The 22,211-nt window shown below is 24.3% G+C and overlaps 1 protein-coding gene across 1 annotated transcript; it reads left to right on the forward strand.

The window, feature by feature from the left end:
• The first annotated feature begins 1,721 nt into the window (after positions 1-1,721).
• On the forward strand, positions 1,722-22,208 carry LOC129605758 (SRSF protein kinase 3). The gene is made up of 3 exons (XM_055515685.1): positions 1,722-2,727; positions 16,869-17,897; positions 18,011-22,208. The coding sequence occupies exons 1-3, from the start codon at positions 2,178-2,180 to the stop codon at positions 18,859-18,861; spliced, it is 2,430 nt and encodes an 809-aa protein (XP_055371660.1). The 5' UTR covers positions 1,722-2,177; the 3' UTR covers positions 18,862-22,208.
• The last annotated feature ends 3 nt before the right edge of the window (positions 22,209-22,211 follow it).

Below are 22,211 nucleotides of genomic sequence, written 5' to 3' on the forward strand. Positions count from 1 at the left end.
TTTCCCAGCTGACAGTGATAATTCATTTTTCAGTTAACGATTTTGTGTTGTTTTCACATGTCAGGTTGTCGAGACAAGTCTTAAATTTTATATTTTTGGATTTAAAACTTAATACTTGATCTAAGATATTATTAGAACTATATGTAAAAATGCAAGGTAGTATTATATCGTAGAATTGTAGACATGTAGCATTTTTTTATGGAAAATATTTATTTTTTATTTGAAAAACATTTAAATATGTTAATTTGTGAAACAATTGAAATATGTTAATTTTTTGCTAAAACTAGACGCAATCTTTAAAATTCGACCTGAGTTTTTCTATTTGGCTAAATAAACAAAAAAGTTCATTCTGACAAATCGACAAATTTTCTGATTTCATTTTGAATGAGGTCAGAAAATTTATTTTCAATCTAATAAAATATTTTTGTTTTTTGCAAATTAAAAGTTTGATTAATAGAAAATTATTGGTTTGAAATGTTTCATATTATTTAATTTAAACCTTTAGATACCGTTTGTAAATCGAGCAATATGGCGAAACTAAACGCACAACAAAAAGAATTAGTGTTTAACTTTAATAATTAACTTTAGTTGTTTTTTATTGTAATTGAAAATAAATAAAAGTCGGCTGATCACATTTACAGCACATTGAAAGTTTTAGTGTCCACTATTTTAATTTTTCAGCTGTCAAAATTTCAATTGCATGGAAAATAGGATAAGATTCTGTTTTTCTCATACGATTAACTTTGATTGGATTGGCCGCTTACAAATCAAATATGTTACAAATTTTGATCACTTCTAAACGCTGCCTTACTCTAAAAAATCTTGACCTCTAAACGCTGCCTTACGGTTAATAATTGTCTTTAATATTCGTATTAATTAAAAAGCAAAAATTTTTTGTGTTAATTTTTCTGATATCTCTTGGCTCTACATTTTCAAATTCATCAATTTTGCGACTATTGAACTTGATATCTCATAATTTTCAACCCCATCTAATTTTAAAACAATACATGAGCGGTGTTCCGCGTCAAAATTTCAAAACTAAAATAGAATACACATATTTAAATAGGACTGTCCGTAATGAAGAAAAATCACCGCCGCTGGTTCATTTGTTTCCATGTGTGAGTGACGTTACTTAGTAGTTGATTATACCGTTCCGCTGTTGTTCAATGTGAACAATGGAAATCGTCTGTCTTTGCTTTTCGCCGCTTTGGCTCAATTTGCACTGCTAGCAGTAAAAATAGGCTAAAGCTAATTTCTCTAATAAAATTTTTTACGAAAATAACAATCTAATCATGTATCTCGATTTTTTTTTTCCTTTTTTATATAATGTCAAATCAGAATTCTCCGTTTTTCAAATGGATATTTCGTTTTTCCAACAAGATTACTCATTTTCTCAAATAAATTTTTGCATTTTTGCTCATATTATTGAGTCAACGTCTCACTTTCATAAACAAAGTGAATAAATTTTGTAGACATTTTAGAAGAATACGAGATACGCAATACCGAATAATTTTTCTATTACTCACTATTAATTACTCACTATCTTTTCACTTGCCGAGTAAAATAGCCGAGTAAAAATTGAAATTTTACTAATGTATCAAAGTCAAATTAATAAAATAAGTGTGTCACCACACTGAAAATTATACCAATGTTCCTGAAAACACACCCCTAGAAAACCTAGTTAATCGAATTTAAGAATTTCATTGCTGACATTTTCACTAGATTCTGACGTCACTGAATCCTCAGAGTTTTTTTTGCAAGTGTAATTTTCCGATATAAATTAGTATAAAATTCTATTTAAATTAAGAAAAAAATTTGAAATTAATTTTAATTTTTGGAATCGAAATTTTATCATCTTTTTTGGAAAATTTTTACAATTTCTATTGAATGTAAAAATCGAATTTAATTTTTCTGGAGAAGATACGTATGTGTGCGTTACCTAAACTAATACATTTGAGTAGTACAATGAAAAAAGTTTTTTAATGAGATTTCTCGAATATTTTTTAATTTGAAAAAATTAATGTAAAATCAAATTGACTTTGTTTTAATCAAAATGTTTTAACATAAAACTTGTAAAATAATTATTAAATGTGCATTTACATTTTAATTTTTTGAATATTGTGCAAATTTTCGAGTGAAAAATTTTGTATCTAATTTTTTTTGAGTGAACGCTTGTAATGAATTCAAAGGCAGACGTAAATAGACGGGTACTCGCTATCCAAGCAAAAAAGAAACGTCATAAGCCTAATAAGAAAAAAGGTAAACCAAATGGTGTTAATAATACGAGTGCAAACGCAAATGCTCAAGTAGGTGGTTCAGGAAATAACAGTTCGCAAACCGGTGCTTTACCAACGACGTCAATTGAGTCTATTCAACAACCATCTCAGCAATTGCAACAGCAGCCACAAACGGCACAGCAACCAGGAAATGGTGGAAAAAATAAAATAAATGCTAATAAAACTAATTCTTTTAGTGCTGGTCTAGGATCTGCAGGTTTGGTAACAAATTTACAAAACTCTTTTGATGTAAATTGTCCAGCACCACCACCGCCTCCAACTATAATGCACAAAGACCAATATAGTAATAAAAAATATAATAATCCACCGCGTAGTTCATCCAACGATTCAGAAGAATCTGAATTGAATAGTGAAGATGAAGAACAGGAATTAAAAGAAGATTATTGTAAAGGTGGTTATCATCCTGTCAATATTGGAGATCTCTTCCAAAGTAAGTACATAATACATTTTTGCATAACATACTCAATATTTTTTTAAAATATCGTTTTGAAATATCACAAAGCACATTTTTTAAGTAACTGAACATACATAAGTAATAACCTATATCTGCCTAATAATTGAAGAAAAAATTTCGGATGGAACAGCTGAATAGCTTGTTCGCTTTTTTTATTTTCACTTTTTTATACTTCCAAAATTAAAATGTGGATAATTTTTTTAGTACATAACAAAAAACGAATTGTTACGAAGCCAAGTAAATTCTGACAGTATAAAAATAGAGAAATAAAAAAATAAATCAGGAATCAAATGAGATTTTTATTAAATGAAAATTTTTACACACATACAAATATTGTGTTAACAACAACACCAAGTGTTTTACTTAATTATTTCCTTTTTATTCTTTGAAATTTTAATTACAAACAGCCATTACCTTAGCAATAAGTAAATTACTTTTATTTTGGAGAAAAAATAAAAATGATTTTTTTCTTTGTTTTTGTGATCAGATTTAATTAATTGTCAAACAAACATAATAGGTAGGTATAGTAATTTTCAAACAAAAAAAAATCTCACACTAGGTGGCTAGCTATAATATCAATTAGTTACCTATGTACCAATGTTTAGGTGAATTGTTGAACAATATAGGTATTGATTTCTGATTAGAAGTTAAAATTCATATGATATGTAAGTTGGTAGGAATGCAAACCTAGACTATTTTAAAAACAACAATATTTAATTATTTAAAAAATGATACTATGATGTGATTTTTCAAAAAATGTCCGTAGATTATCTTCATAAATGTTTTACGCTAAAAATAATAGGAGCTAAATCTCCTATTTTGTAGCTTGATTTGTTGGAAGTAAAAATATTTACTATGAACCTAAAACATATTCTTATGTACATAGTATGTGCATTTATACATACATAGGTAGGTTACCTGCATATGGTAAATTCGCAATCACATAAACGAAAAATGGTGCTTAGATAATAAAATTTTTTATATAAGAAAATTTCAAACATTTTTATGAATTAATTTGCGTATGTAAGAATATAATTTCATTTTTACTTTATTTTTTCTAATACAGTAAGAAATAAGCATAAAATTAATTTATAGCTTAGAAAATGCAATGGGATTTAAAATGCTCATACAGACCAAAGTCTCCGGAACAATTTTAATAATTCAAAACATTTACTAATTTTATTTAGCTTAATGTATCAATGATTAATAAGCCTGAAACTTTATGGATAACTATTTACATACCTACATATATCCATTATTATATAAAGCACAGTTCTCACAAACGTATAATGTGATGTTTTCATATATAAAATTTTGACTGCATACTTATGCTCTCTTAATATTTTTAATGTTAATATTAAAAAAGGTCTAATAAAAAGAAATAAAATATTTAAAAAATTTTTTTTTGGCTAAATTAATTATTATTAACTCATTTAATAAATTAGAATTTTATGATAAAAAACAGTGAAAAGTTAAATAAGCACAAAAAGAATATTTTTTATATTAGGTTAGATTAGAAAAGGAAATCATATTGTGTTCAGTTTCCAACAAAAAATTTGTTAACTGTTATGTACATAACAAATTATGTACATAATAATAATAGAATATTATGTTCATATGCATATATGTACATATATGTTTGTATATATGTAAAAACACAAAAGTAAGGTGTATTAAATATATATTTTGATTTGCTTTTGTTACTGATCTAATAAATTTTAAAAATAAATGTAATTAAATAATACGTATAAAATTAATTGATATTTTCGCCTTGTTTTGTTTGGAAACTTGATATTTAAACCTACAGTCTCAAGGTAATTTAATATTTTTTGTGGTTTTTTAAAATAAGGTAGAATGATGGATAATAGAAAAAATTATTCAACATAAAAAATTCTTAATGTTACTTTTCTTAAGTTTAAACTTGTTAATTTCATTAAGGGAAATTATTTAGGGATGTTTTTGAATTCATTTGTGTATCGTGAGGTAAACGTGAGGTAAAATAAGCTGCCATAACCGCTGATTTAAAGAAATCAAAAGTGTGATGTCATTTTAACGCAATAATATGAAATATTATTCAAATCCAACACAAATATAAATTTTATTAAATTATTAAAGTATTGGCAGTATTTCGTATTGTGAAGAAACGCAACTTTTGACGATGTATCACTTTCCCTGTTGTATCTTCAAAAAAAATTTAAAACGTTACGTACTCCGAATCGTATAAAATTAATTTTTGAAACGCAGAGCAAAGTAAACATTAATTAGCATTTTTCTGTGTAAAAAAAAAACGTCAAATAAATCTAATATTATATTTTTTGCTTTGAATTTTTGTGTAGAAATTTGACAATATGCTCCTAACTTTAACAACGGTAAAAAAGGATTACTAATTTTAAGTGGTAATAAAGACTTTTTTGAAGATTATCTAGAAATGTCAATGGTGAGCAATCGAATCTTTTTAACAAAAAAATTTTTTTTAAATATTGAAGTCTCATTTTACTTAGTTTTGGATTTAAAAGTGGTTGCAAAACTTACGTAAGCTATTGTTTTATGTTTTTTCTATAAGAAAATTTAAGATTTCAATTATTTTTGCTCAAACATAATTAGTAAAAATGATTTCCCATTATTAATTAATTTTTTTTTGTTTTCAACAATTTTTTGAATTTCTCAAAAATTTCACTGTTCGATATTAACAGAAAAATACTGTTATTAAAATAGAATCTACCTTAAGTACTTTATACTTAAGAATAAAAAATAAAAATAATGAAAAATTTGAAAAGTTAACCTTAATGAAAAAGAATGAAAAGATTAGCTGATGTTACAACTAAAATTTTTTGGCAAGTTAGATTAGATCAAAATAACCCGGCTGTCAAAGGATACATTTGGGCAAGGTAGGATTGTTAGGATACCGCTTTTACACTGTTAGTATACATTTTTATTATTTTATTAATATTTTGAATGATTATCAAAATTTTAGTTATTTTATTGAAAGTTAAATTTTATAGTACTTTAATTCTTCCATAGACGACAGAAAATTATTAAATTTTATACGAATTGAGTCGCAAATTAAACCTGAGTAACCATGCTTTAGAATGTTGAAGAATTTTCCTAAACAATGATTCCATATGCTTTTAGTATGTAGACTGAAAATTTAGATTTATATTGTGATTGAAAAGTCACACAATAGTTATTTTTTTTTTATAAAAATTAAGAGTATGATTGTATTATTTGGTCAGAGTTTGGAAAACGATTACATAGCTACTGCTTAATTAACTACAACCAATTTCGAATTTTTAATACTTTATTCAACAAAGGTAAAAACATAAAACAGTTTTCTAAAAGATTTGATTTTGATATAAAAAGAGATTATAAATTTTTCATCAAATATTTTGGCAAAAAATTTATTTTACTTAATTTGCAAAAAACAAAATGTAACGGTAAATTTCTTAACATAAATACATACGTACATTTCTATGCAAGTATATGTATTTAAATTTATTAAAATATATTTACAATATATGTACTTACATATATATGGTTGTATCTTTAAATCATAAGACGAATAAATGCTCTTATATTTAGGCTATATTAATTTATATATTTGTATATATAAATTTACATATTAAATTTATATCTATACGTGCACATAATATAGCAGAACAAAAATAACTTTGTCATGGTTCCAATTGCATGTTGAAAATGAAAATTCATTAAATCGTTTTCAAATTTGTAGAAGAACAGATATAAGAAGAAGAAACATTGAAAGAAAATAATATATTTTAATTTTCAATTATTACAGATTTAGCGTAGAATTTTTTAAAACCCTTATTTGCGATTTCTTTTGAAGAAATATGAACAAAAAAAAAAAAGCAAACTAAATATTTTGTTATCTGTATAGCTATAAATTAAATTTGATTCGTAAGAAAATTGATTTGAAGCTGTTTCAGTTAAGTTAAGCGTATTTTTGAAAATTAAGGTGATTTTACAAAAATTCAGTCCTAACTTAGATCTTAATATAAAGCATGTTCAATAACTCTTTACCAAAAAGCATGTTCGAAGATTTTAGTATGATTTAATTTCTAATGCATTTTTAAAACGCTCCAAAGATATTTTAAATTTGGAAAAAAAATATGTATGTGTAGAAAAATGGAATATATTAAAAATCTGAAAAAGAAAAATAAGTAGTTAGTTGCTGTAGATATGAATTGATGCAAACAAAAGATTTTTAAGGTTTAAGTTGAACTTTAAGTACATATTCAAATTACAGAAAATCTTCTATGATTTATAAAGGACAATTAGATTAAAAGAAATATTTTTGTTTAAACCTTAACAGTTTCATCGTACATGTTAAAGATAATCTTTTTAGAATTCCCTTGTGTACACAAAATCGGCTTCGACCTCTTCCTGCAATTTTATTTATGTTAAAATTAAGTTAATTTTAAAATCAATTTATAAAGACGATCTTTTATCTAAATAAAATAACAGATATAAAGATTTTCAGCCTTGTCACATGTTTATTGTTAAAAAATAAAAAAAAAGAAGTTGTAAAATTGAATCAAAATGTTTTATTGCACGTATTAGACTAAATTCGTTAACCCTGGCAAAATCAAGTTTATTTTAATTATAATTTTGTCTCGCGTGTGACAATCCGCATACGAAACTCCTACATTCAACATGCTTTCAATCTTAATTACTTACCGTCTTTTTAAAAATACTTATAGTTTACAGTACTATAGGATAAATATAAATATAGCAAACTATGCGATTAAATGATTTCTTAAATGAAAAATAAAATTTCAACACTAGAGTGAGTCTGATATTTTCGATAAAAAAAATTTTTGAGTAACCTATTTGAATTTTCTATAAATTTTTTTAAGAATGACCTAATTTGAAACGACCTAATTAAAGCGGAAGTAATTTATAGCTATTTCTTTGTTATTAATTAAAATTTGGAAAAAAAACACATGCAAAATTGAGTTTTAAAATTTCCTGATCCTGATCGTTGTTAATGCCTTTTTATTAAAAACAATTTGCATATAACATATCTAGTTTTATTTTAACGAATTATTTGTGTTTTTTTAAAAAATTTTTCTTTATACAAATAAGTTACTTATATATGGGTTCGACTGTTTAAATACAATTCATGCAGTTTTGTGAATTCCATAAAATGTAATCTATTCATATGTGAAGAACCTTATATGTACATACTTGTTAATCACAAATATAATTGCAAATTTATTAAAATATTATGTAATATAATTTATTCTAACAAAAAACGTAGATAAAAAATAAATGTCAAAAAAAAAGCCACGCAAATATAAAATTTCATACATAGCTATATTTTGTTACAAACAAGGCTAAAAAATTCAGTTTTTTTTAATTTTTTGTTACATGTTTTTTCGCTGAATTTTGTTTTTTTAAGGTTGTACAAAAAATGTCTCCGCACACTACTACATTACTTATTGTTTATATAATCAATTCAATTCACAAAACAAAATGTTCAATTTATTTTTTTCTTACGTTATTTATTGTTCTTTTTGTTTGCGACATATATAGCGAAATAAATTAAAATAATGGTAAAATCTTAAGTGATTTAATTACATTTTGATTTAAATAATAACTAGAATCCATATAAATGATTAAGAACACTGTTAAGATGTAAATTTTTTAAAATTTGTAAGCATATGTGTATGTCAAAAACACGAAGGTATTTAAGTTTGCATAACAGGGATAATCTTTTAAAACGAATTTCCCGGACAAAATTCTCATATTTTACAAGTATGGTACTGATCTGAAATTTTTAAATATCGTAGTTTTTTTTTAGCATTGTAAGCAATTTAGCTATTAATCATGTTATTCCATTAAAAGTTGACGGTACTTTTTAATTCATTTTAAAGTATTAGTACTTATTTTTCTCAATTTTCTAACTAAGTTTTTATAAAAATTTTAAAATACGATGTTTTTATTTAGAAAAAGAAGTAGGTTTCGTCATCATATCTGTGACTACTCTTAAGGCATCACATTTCTTTAGTAAAATAATGAAAATTCTGTTTTAAAATTTTTCCAAATATATTTAAAACAAAAATTAATATTTTTTTATTTTTTACAATACAAACTGGTAAATCCAAACTGTAAAATCTGAAAAAATAGCATTTTTGAAAATGACAATTTTACTTAAAGTTCTAAAGGAATTTTTAAATTATTTTTTAACTACTACAAAAATATTATAAATTAGAAAAAGAAAAATAAAATAGAAAAATATTAGCTGTTGGAGAATTACTCGAGATTATTTCAAATCTGCAAAAGTAAAATATTTAGTTTCTGCAGATTTATAAGTATGGGTGAAAAAACTAAATTTAATTTAAAACTTTCAGTACATGTTTTAATTTTCGAAAATCTTCTATCTTTAACTGATACAAAAATACTTACATAGATACGGAATTTGATACAAAAAAAAAAATAATTTGCAAAAAAACTCTTATAACAGCTCCATATAAGCCCTCACATTCAAGTTTAACCAAGAAATTATTTTTTCATAAGGTGTTTTAAAATTCAAAAAATATAAATATATGCAATATTAAATCTTAATACACTATAGGTTAAAATTGAATATAATTTTGGTTCTTAGATCAACTTTAAAATATTAAGTAATTTAAGTCTTAAATAAGATTTAACAGATAAACGTTGGTTTTATTATTATTTACTAGAGAGTAATTGACTATAGGTCAGACCTGTACTGTAAAATTTTCTAAATTTGTATTTTTTGGCGCAGGCTTCTTTTCAAAATACTCTTGTCATTTTGAAAAAAAAAAATTATAAATTTATTTTTTCACAGTTAAAATATGCAAATTGAAATGCAATTTTGAATACACGAACATGCTGTGTACGTAAATTTCATGATAATTTTGTATGAAAAACAAAGTTAATTTTATTTAACAATTATGTGTGTAGGCAAAATGACGATAATTAAATAAAGATATTTTGATTTTAAGAATTCTCACTGAACATAAGTATAATTAATTCTTTCTATAGAATTTACTATACATAAATACTTACATGAATTTAATTTTTTTTCTGTTTCTTTAAATGTGTTGCATAATTAATTTACAATACTTAATTATATCGCATATGCCATTTTATTAAGTCATTAGGACATTCGAACAAACATGAGGAAATTTTTTCTATAGGTAATAAATATTTGGCCAACTAATGTAGTCTTATAGATCCACATTTTGTATCCACTTTGTTACTGTTATACAATAAATCTATATATCGTATACTGTTATACAATAAATCAGTATTCATTAATATAATAAAAAAAAATAATTTGTTACTAAAGCGTTTATGTACTCGGGATACTACGTTTTTCTTTTGATCTTTTAATCGTTTTACATTATTAGCAGTCACATACTCCAACTTAAGTTTAAAACATAAAATATTACATAAGAAACTGTTATATCAAAACTTTATAAAATATACAAAACAGACACTTTGATATTCTTGCGAAACAGGGTGAGGAATGAGTTTTGAATATTATCTAGTAATTTTAATTCTAAAAGAAGAAAGGTAAGAAAACTGATTGAAATATAAGAAATATTCCCCATATTTTTCAATTGCCTGAATTAACCCATTCTATCGCCTTGCTTCGGGAGCACAATAAAATTACGGACACTTTGTATACTTGTATCACACGCGTTCTTACAAAATTACAAAATGGAAGATCTGCTGAGTTTTAATTGTAAGACTGAGGTATTTTACCATCAATGTGCAAAATAATATTAGTTTTATTAAAAGGTAATTTTAATTACAATAAAAAATCTAACATATAAATTGTATTATTATTTAATTTATTGTCACAACTACATAGTTTTTAAATAGTAAATAACAAAATAGATTAAAATATTTCCAACAAAACAGTTTTCATGCACATATAATTCTGTTTTGTGTTAAAAATAAGTTAATTAAATGAAAAATAGAGATGAAAAACAATAAAAAAATAAAAGAAAGTTGATCGTGTCAGTTTTGAGATACCTGTACATGAAAGCTTTCTATAGTTTTCGTTAAAATTTTCGTATGATGTTAACCTTGTTATTAAACTTTTTTTAGAACTGTATTAAGTATTCGAAATTCTGCATTTTATTTTTATAAAAAATTTATAAAAAATTTTAACATTACCTTTAGTTTCCAATATATCATCAAATTATTTTTGAAGTTATAAGGGAAAATTAAGAACTTATACAGTTACAACTAAATTTTGCCGAATTATTGGTCATACTAACAAAATCGTTTATGCAAAATTTAGTAATTCTATTAAATTATTTTTGGATATTTATCATTAAATTATAAGGGCAACAAAATTTCAATTGAACCGATATTTCAATTGAACCACAACTTAAATAGGTTTCTATTAACTGCTTGAAACGATATTTCAATCGAACCCCAAATTAAATAGAATTCAATCATTTATAAGCAATTTAGTATAAATTTCGTTAGCCTAACTCATAGCATCTACATTACAAACAGACTCGTAAATTTATAATATCATTCAAACAATCGTTCGAACTTGTATAATTAACAAAATCAGAATGAACTTGGTGAATATTGAATTAAAAGAATCTGCACCCACCTGGAAATAATGAAAAAATTTCTTATACATTTGTTTATTTTTGTAAAACAGGGAAAAAATATCAGTTCGAAATGTACTAAAATTCGATGTGTATTTGGAGTTTTAAATTATAAAGGTATTTTTTCATTTAATATTTAGTCTATTTTTCAAATAAACTGAATTTAAAGATTCTAATTTTAATTAAGTAAGTTTTTGTAACATCTTAATTTATTTATTTAAAGTTCTAAGCATTATTGAGAAGCTCTCCAATTGCTCCCGATGTAATTCATTAAATTTGTTATACACATTTGTATGTAATACGTACGTATATACATATACAATATTGTATGTGTTCAATTCTAAAGCTAGTATCTATGAATATATTTAATAAAATAAAAATAAATAAAAAATGTAGCTTAATATAATATTAATTATTTAGATAGGGTAGGGGTGTATGTAATTTGTACGTTTTATAAATTTAGGCGTTCGCAAAGCACATTAAATTTAGAAAATAAAAAATAACACGGATAGATGAAATTTCCATGTATGCATGTGTTAGCACATTCTTCCACATTTATATACATATTTATACATAAATGTGATAATTTTGATTTTTACATGAAAGTTATTGATTATAACAAAGTTAATCAATAAATTTTTATATCTAAAATATTCGAAACTTTTATGTTAAAAATGCCGGAATTATTTATGCATAATTTTTAGTTTTTTTTTTCGAATTTCAATAAATTTTATAGCAAGAAATAATAATTAAAAGCCAAAGTATACAAAAAAAATGAGATGATCCCAATAATAGAACAATTGCTTATTTTTTCCCCTTTCTTAGAGATATTTTTTTTTATATGAAGGAGGAGTACGGGGGGATAGTAATGATTCATTTAATCGTTATACAGTATATGAAATTTTGCCAGAGAATAGAGGAAACTTGTTTTTTGTTTTTTTTCCTCCTTTTTCTTTTTTCTAAATTAAATAAGTTTGTTGACCTAGTGAGAGAGGTAAAGAGACGTAAAATTATTATAAAAGCTAGAAATTTAAAAATAAATTTTCTTTCTTTAAAATTTTAGCTTTTTATAAAGAGAATTAAATTCTATTGGTACCATTACTCTTTATCATGGCTCCGCAACCTTTTTTAGGCGTAATCTACGCTCAAAAGTCTCATAAAAATTGACCAAGAATCACATTTTGATTCGGATCAGAAATAATTTCATTTTTCTCTTGACAAGTAAAATTTATATAAGTTATATTTTATTAATTTCCAATAAAATAACAATCCAACTGAAAGAAAAACAATTCTGTCAATATTCTGCCTACTATGATTTCTTCAGTTATATTCAGAATATGGATAATTTTAACATCAAATTATCAAATGGGTCACTCAATAACACGAGGAAGACAGGTTGCCGATCACGGCTCTTTAGATTTTAGAGGGCATTTGGCTATCATTACATTGCTTTTTTTTGTTTTGTTGTTTATATATGTATGTATATATTACTAAATTTTTATAATTTACATTAAATGTAGTTGAATACGAACTGATTTATGCATTCTTATGATGCATTTCAAATAATGTACACATCATGATAAAAATATTTTGAAACAACTACATTAATATTTTTTTACCTGTATAGACGAATGTTCGAAGCGTATTATAGATTTACTTGTATTTAATTTGAAGCAGTGGTTCGAACTGCTATACTATAAAAATAATTTTATTATATTTCGGAAAGTATAAAGTCTACAGTATTCAAATTTTTATAAACAAAAGAACTAATTGGGTCACTATTTTAATAAAATTTGATGAAGGTTTTATATGTTTTTCGATTAGCTGAAAATTATATAACTCAGAAATAATTTGGTTAAATTTGGTTGTAGAAACTATAAGGAGTACAAAATTAAAATTTTACATAAAAGAATGCGGTTGAAAAGCAACTATTCCTATGAAATTTTGTATAGGGGTTGCATTAGATCATACGAAAGTTATAATAACACTTGTCGTATCTCAAAAATTTTAGTACCAGTTGCTTATGTAAAAGGTATTTTGTTTTGAAGAATGCCTTGTTATCTCTGGGTTCTTAAATGTATAATTACTGGTTTACGCACAGAAGTTTAGTTTAGTTCAATTAAATTCAATGAAGCTCGAGTAACAGGCCTGAATTGTGTAAATTTATTTTGTGAGACACATTTAATTAGCCAAAAAATTTTTGTGTTTTTAAAAAGAATTTTCTTTTTGCTTTCATATTCTTAAATTCCAAATAAAATTCATATTTAAAAATATACATGCCATTCTTACGTTCCATGTTATCCTTTTCAAGGTCCTTAGAATAAAATAATTTTTAGTGTATACACGTTGCAAATGTTATTAAAAATGATTTTTTTTTTTAGTAAAGAAAACTAATGCCTCGGTAAATTTTTAATTAAGACAACAATGTGATATTGCTGTGAATGTCTTGAGTTAATTTAATATTAAAGATATGTAAAAATAAAATAAAAGTAGCAAAAAATATTCAATGTTACACTACTATTTATTTAGTAATAGTGGACATGAGAAAATTATTATTTTCTGTAGAAGAAACATAAAAAAGACAGTGTTTTTTCAATGTACTCGTATATGCGGGACAAAGAAAATTTTAAATGTATGTGAGAAAAATCTCTGAACACAAAAATTTCAAACTCTTAAGAAATAATTTAGTTTCATTTTTAATTTTCTTTGTCGTATGCTTGCCAATTTTGAATAAGTTAGATACTTACCAAATTACTCATTTATGATGATTTCATTTTTAATATTTTTTTTCTATTGAACAATGCCAATTATTCTTCCTTAACATTATTTTCCATATTTTTCATTGCAAAATTACCATTTGCAAGTTTTTATTAAGAATAACATCAGATTTGGAATTAAGAAATATGGTCAGTTTTAATTTGTGAACGTTTTTAATTCAACTTATTTGCTCAAAGTCATATTCTTATATTGTTCAAAAGTTCGGGATAAATATCAGCGCCAATTGTTGTTCATTGTTTCGTTATCTAATAGTGTTAAAGTATCCAATATAAATTTTATTCCCTTTATAAAATCTGCCGTCTCAAAACTTTTGCCTTAAATTAAGACGCTTTTGCTTCTGTCACTTTTGTAAATTTAGAATGTTTTTGTTTAGTTCCTTTTTTGTACTACTGTTTCATTTCTTGTACTGAATTTGTTTCATTAACTCTTGGAAACCCCACTTTTTGCTTTACCAATATTGAGTTTTTTCAACATTATGATGTTTTGCCTTAGAAATGAATTTTTACAATATCACTTTAAAAATAAATTGTATTTGAATTTTGTTTTATCTTTATTGTTAGGTATGTTAAATGAATATTACTGAAAAATGTGTAGATAACGTTCGCAATAATCTACACATATTATATTTTCGAATATAATATTTATACATGTGTACATTTACAAATATTTTTCTCTTTATGTAGAAATATTCTTTAGAATCAAGTACTGGAATTTTTAATTGAATATTATAGTTTTCGAGAACTTTATAATTTTCTTAAGTGATTTGAGAGAATTACTATTTGTTTAATCCCGTTTGTATATACTTATCTTATTAACGTTCCGAGGATCGAAGAGCGTATCGAGCAGTGAATTTAATAAAATGAATATTACAACAAATATGAAATATTAAAGAATAATTACATAGAGTAGATTTGAAAAGCCGTTTTTATATTTAAGTAATAATTAATCTACTACACCATATACTTTGAATACGTCAATAGCTTAAGTACTAAAATTATATACAAAAGAAAATCAAATGTTATTATAAAATTCATTTAAATACAATAATTTTGGTAAAAAATGGTAGCCCAGTACCAAATAATTAAACTTTAACTAAATTGCTAAAACATATGACAAAATTTTAAATGACTCACTATAAAAGCGATTAAACATTTACAAAAACACCGGAAATAAAATAACCAATTTGCCGAAACAGAAATTTGTTTTTGCTTTTTGCAAATCACAATAAGTGATTTTTTTTTTTGTTATTCGTTTTTTGCGGTATTATGTATATTTCAAATTTAAGTAATGATGTAATTTCTATGGGCAAAATTAGTTTGAGGTTAATTATGAATTATTGAAGCTTTCCAAAATTTTTTGTTTCACAAAATAATTAATATATGCTTAGAATTATTAAGAAAAAAATTAATTCTTATGAAGTTCGATATTGAGTTTAATTTTTTAGAAGGCACTGGCATACGGTTAACAATATCGATATATGAAAAACCTCTGAATATAAATAATTTTTATATTGTATTTGATTTACTTGTTGTTGAGAAATTTTTCTGTGAAAAGTTTGAACCTATACTAGTTTACGGATTACTCGGGTTTTAAAAAACAATAGTCATAGTAGATTTTCACTGAATAAATTGTGTTTTAATCGTATTTAACAGAAAAATAATATTCTATTTTAGTAATAGAAACGATAAAAGTTTTCTTTCCTTATCCTAAAGTTTACAAAAACACTTTGTATTTAATCAAAATTACACTCTAAAATTTATTGAAAAAAAAAAAGAAATATCAAAACGAAAATGAAATCGAAATTTTTTTTAATGTGAAAATCAAAATCAAATGTGGACAAAAAGGATGAAATGAGTCAACGAAGGTGAAAATTATAAAGATAGTCAAAAAAATATTGATTATACTTTAAGCAACAAAGATATAAATTGTTAGTTAGTAAAAGAAATTTTTTTGTGCTTTTGTATTTTTAAAAAAGCTTTGTTACTTTGAACTCCTTTTTGTTTTATGTAGAGCATTGTCTCTTTTTATGCAAGATGTACCATTAGTAAGGTACAGAATTAGGGTGCCACAACTTAGTTTTTATTTTAAGCAAATTTTAGGTTATTACCACATAATTATATACTTAATATTTCTTCCTGGATTACGTTTAGTATTAACGCAGTAACGTAAATATAAAAAATGCAATAATATATCGTAGTTAATTTTGTATTTTATTCTATTAAATCAATTAAACTTTATAAGTATTACAGTCGAGTACAGTTGTTCATATGTCGAGTTTTCAACGAGACTCGTTTCTGCCAGGTCAATTTAATAATTCAATTGCGGTTGCCAAAACAATAAGCCACCAATATTTTTGGGAATATAATAGCTTGGAGACCGGATTTCCATTATTTGTCGGTTTCATTTTATGTAAACTTTAAACAAACTAATACACAATTCAGAAAATACACTATTGTATTTCCATAAACTTCATACTTTTTTTTGCTCTTTTAGCAAATAGTTTACATACAATATGGCATTTATTGTTTTCGCGTGCACACAACTAATTACTTCCATTAACTTCAGCATTAAAATATAATTTTGATTAAAAATTTTGTGGATTAAAAACTTAAAAAAAATTTATTCTTATACTTATATACATATGTACATATATTATATAATTAAAAGTATGCAATTCATATAACTTGAAAATAAACAAAAAATATTTATCTTTTTTAGATCGATACCATGTCGTTCGTAAACTTGGATGGGGACATTTTTCAACTGTGTGGCTATGTTGGGATTTAGAAGATAAACGTTATGTTGCAATAAAAATAGTTAAATCGGCACCACATTTCGCTGAAACTGCTAAAGATGAAATTAAAATTTTAAAATCTGTACGCGACAGCGATCCTTCAAATCCTAGAAGAAATAAAACAGTACAATTGCTCGATGATTTTAAAATTAATGGTGTTAACGGAACACATATATGTATGGTATTTGAAGTTTTGGGTGATAACTTATTAAAATTGATAAGAAAATCAAATTATCGTGGAATACCAATACAAAATGTAAAATCAATAATACGACAAGTATTAGAGGGTCTCGATTATTTGCACACTTGCTGTAAAATTATTCATACTGATATTAAGCCGGAAAACGTTTTATTATGCGTTGATGATCAATATGTCAGAACATTAGCTAATGAAGCAACCGGTTTGTATGTTATGAATTTTAAAATGTTTCCATCGTTTGTTAGTCGTGCACCAAAAGAATACAGGGAACCACAAATAACTGGAAAAATGAGTAAAAACAAAAAGAAGAAATTAAAAAAAAAGGCTAAGAAACGTTTAGAATTGTTTAAAAAACAATGGGATTATTTGGAGCAAGTATCGAGTGGTGTAAATCCTATGGATGAACAGAATATTCACGCTGAGGATGAAAATAATTTAGAATCATCGGTCGAAGCTATTGAAAATAATTTAGATGGAATAAATAGTAATAGTGTTAACGATAATGACGAACAGCAAAACGATTCGCAACAACAAAATCAATCTAACAGGCAAAACAGTTCTGATGGTAGCTTTAAAACTGGTACGCTTTCTGGTGCCGGTAGTAATGGTGATATAAAAAATAATATTTTAAATGGTGATGTTACTGATGAAGATGAAGATCAAAAAGATGATTGCGATGAAATTAAGGATGATCGTTCGAATACGTCCGAACCTAATTCCAATAATTCGACGAATAGTAAAAAAAGCGGTAAAGGTAAGTATAATAAAGTTTCAAATTATAATCGAATTCTAACATTTCAAAGCCATATTTATCTAGAATTAATTTTTGTATTTTGTTGATTTAAATTCCATATTAATGTATTTTAGGTAAAAATAAATCTGAATCTAAAGGGAATTCGGAGCTCTCCACAACATCAAACAATGATGAGTTAGAAAATTGTATCGACACTAATAGTAGTAACAATAGCAATAGTAATAGCCGACAATCTTCTAATAAAATTTCCCCAAAACATTGCGAAAACTCAAATAATGCATCACCCACTAAAGTACTACAACAACCACAACCCCATGAAGACAAACAGAATAAATTAAACCAACAAAATTTTTCTTCCGCTAGTAGTAGCAGCACAGGAACAACAGGTGGTGGCAGTATTCTTGGTGGAATTAGGTCTTCAATCATCAATCAACAACCAAAAAAAGATCCGGCCTTAGAAGTATGTGATGTATCTGTTAAAATAGCAGACTTGGGTAACGCCTGTTGGGTACATAATCATTTTACTGAAGACATTCAGACACGTCAATATAGGTCTCTTGAGGTTATATTAGGTGCTGGTTATGATACTTCGGCTGACATATGGAGCACAGCATGTATGGCTTTCGAATTAGCAACAGGCGATTACCTATTTGAGCCTCATTCCGGAGAAAATTATTCACGTGATGAAGATCATATTGCGCATATTATTGAGCTACTAGGACCAATACCAAAACATATTATATTTAGTGGTCTTTATACTCAATTTACATTTAATAAACGTGGAGAGCTTAGGAATATTACTGGTTTGAAACCATGGGGCCTTGTTGATGTTTTAACTGAGAAATACGAATGGCCACTAGATGAAGCTGAAGCTTTTGCCGATTTCTTAAAGCCAATGTTAGAATTTGATCCGAAAAAACGTGCTACTGCAGCTGATTGTTTAGATCATCCATGGTTAAGATAAAATAAATTTAATTTATTCTTACTTAATAAATTTAAGAATATATTTAAAAAAATTAAACAAAAATAGTATGAAAATGAAAGCAAACAAATATTATGAAATTTGGTTTTTCGTAAAATCTAAGATTTGCTAAAAAAAAATAAAATAAAAGGAAAATAAATTATACATTTATTCAAAAAATTAAATGAGATTGCAAATAGAATATTTAAGAAATTTCAAAAGAATAAAATTTGGAAGTAAAATAAATATTGTTTTAATTAAAAAAATATTAAAAGTAAAACATATGAAAAAAGTTATTTAAGAAAAAGCGCAGATGCCTTTAAATTTTATTTTTTAAATTTAGGAAATTTTCAAAATTAGTTGTTACGAATAGTTTCAAAAACAAAAGAGTTAGAATAACCAAAAAATTTTGCTATTTAATTGATTTAATTAAAAATATTTTATGAGCTACATTTAAGAAGTACAACAATGGTTAATTTGCTTGTGGAAAAATAAACTATTGAAAAATACAAATTTTTTCGGAATAGTTCTATAATTGTTTTTTTTTTTAAAGTGATGTAGAAATTCAATAAGTTTACTAAATTTTGTCAAATTTGTATATGTACATACATATATAAAATATTGTCAATATAATATTTTAAATAATGATTCTATTAAGAATTACCTATAAGCTTAGCAAAAAATAAATATGGTTATTGTTTCTCTTTTAGTACTGTCAGTATTAGAAAATTATATAATCGCATACGTGTTATCGTAACATTGATGTTTGTTAATGTCATAACTAACTGAAAATAATGAAGAGTTTCAGAAAAAAACTTAAATGAGAAATTTCCTGATGAACTATTTATTTGTGAACAAACTTTTCGAAAACAAAATTTCATATAATATTGTACTATTTCAATTTCATTTTGTTTTTTAGTTTTTATTTTAACTTATAATATTTAATTTGAAAATTAGACTCGACTGTAGTGTATAATTTTTTAAAACGAATTTTTTTTTAGCTTCTTATGATGTATGCTAAGGAAATTTCTCTTGACATAAAATAAGTAAAAATTAAAGTTCCATAATGATTATAAAAATTAAAAAAATATTTATAAAAGATTTTGGTTGCAAAATAAATTATGTTTGTAAAAATCATATTTTTTATTATACATATTATTAGTAACTGCAATGTATATTGAAAAGTTTCCAGACCAGTTTAAAACGCTTTTGGACGTTAGAATTTTCCAATTTGTTTGAAATGTAAATGCTATTTAGTAAAGTTTTAACTTACAAATTTGTCAAAAAATTTTACATTTAATAAAAGGAAAGTAAATTGGAAATTTCAACATGTCAACGCTCATTTACAAATTTGAATTGCTAGTTTTGCACAAGTCAAAATAGTTGATGTACAATTTTTTTTTAAACAAACATGTTAATTTTATTTAATTATTTTTTTTATATTTAAAACTACGTTATTTCATTAACGTTATAATATAAATGCATCAGAACTTAATGTATCAGATTATATAAAAAATATTCTTTATTTAAATATTAATCAAATACTTAAATAAAGAATATTAATGATCAGATAAATAGTTTTATTTATAAAGCAAAAGGCTTATTCTAATTTCATAACTTTAGAAAAAGAAAAAGGGAAGAATTTGCAATAGCAATGAAATATTAAAGTGATGTTTTTTTTTTAAAATTAAATTTATATACTGAAAAATAAAAAATTGCAATACTCAAAGAATTTTTAAAGACAGAATTTATTTTATTAATAAAGAAAGGGTGCCAAGAGTGCCAAAAAAAACATTTAACATTTTAAACCAATTTTTTGTCTTATAAACTTGTAATAAGTTTCATAAATGTAAAAACACTAATGACAAATATTTTTTAAAAACAGAAGCTAGAAAAAAAATCCCTTTTTTCGACTTATAATAAAACAATTACTAAAAATTAATATCATCCAAAAACTTAAACGCGTACAAAGTAAATTATGAACTACATATAATTTTCTTAACCATAATTAATTAAGTAAAAAATGTTTCTATATAAAATATAAAAATATTTCTTGAAAGTTATTTAGAAAAAAAAGAGAAAAATAAAAGATTAGAAAAATTTATTACTATAATAAGGTTCATTAAAGTTTACCACATTAAGCACTAAAAAATGTTTTTATAATAAGTTTCAAACGGTTAAAAATTTTAAATATAAAAATTAAAATAATTTTTTGGACCTTATTTCCAATGATATAACTTTTCATGTATAAATTAATAATGTTCATTATTGTTAATTTTAATTAAGAAAAATATTTTCATTTTGTTTATCCTTTAGATAAACAAAAATCTAAGTTTTAAGTTTTCCATAACAACTTCCATTCAATAATGCAAAAATTGAAAAAAAAAAAGGTTCTTGATTATAACATGCATTCAAAACTGTAATGAGCATAATATTGCTAAAATTATAGATCTTTTACTTAAACATGAATTTAATTAATCTGAAAAAGTTATTTTAAATATATTAACATTTTTCATTAAAACCAAAACAATCAATTATTTCTTTTATTTTTATAGTAGAATATAATTAAATCAAATAGTTTGAGCAATTCATTGACTAATAAAAGAATTTTCAACAAAAGTTTATATATGTAATATCGGAATATATTTTATATTCACCCATATTTTTGTAAACGCATCACTTGAAATGTGATATTATTCAAAAATTTTTAGAATAAAATCAATTTCGAGTTTTGAATTCTGCACTGAAAATCTTGACGCTTTTAAACTTCAAAAGATGCATCTAACATCACAAATATTGGATATGGGTGATTCACAGCCTTTTTATAGAACTTAGGTGATAAATCTGCTCTAAATATTCGAAAAAAAGGACAAGTTATTATTAATATTATCATTTTATTGATAATATTTGTTTTTTTTTCAGTTGAATTAATTTATTATAATATACGTACATACTAAGTTTTGCATAATTATTTAGTAAAATTAACTCAATAATGCTTAAAAATTAAAGAATTCACATACACTAAACACCAGATAAATTGATAATATAATAATAATGAACCAAAATAAATAACGTTGATAATAATAGTAGTAAAAAATTACAATATAAATATAATATAATATTAACATTATCATGTCACGTGTGTTAGGCAAAGAATATGTTTAAAACATAAGATATTTTGTTTTCTTGAAATATGAGAAAAAACATTTTATTTTATTTTTAAAAATTGTAGGTAAATAAAAATAATAGTAATAAAACTAAAAAAAAACACGAAGTTGGTATCTAAAACAAATGTAAAACTTAATCATTGTTACATTAAAAACAAATGAATTAACTTAATTAAGTTGCAACAC

Source organism: Condylostylus longicornis, unplaced genomic scaffold (genome assembly GCF_029603195.1).
Source record: "Condylostylus longicornis isolate FDR11 unplaced genomic scaffold, ASM2960319v2 ptg000014l, whole genome shotgun sequence".
Lineage (NCBI taxonomy): Eukaryota > Metazoa > Arthropoda > Insecta > Diptera > Dolichopodidae > Condylostylus > Condylostylus longicornis.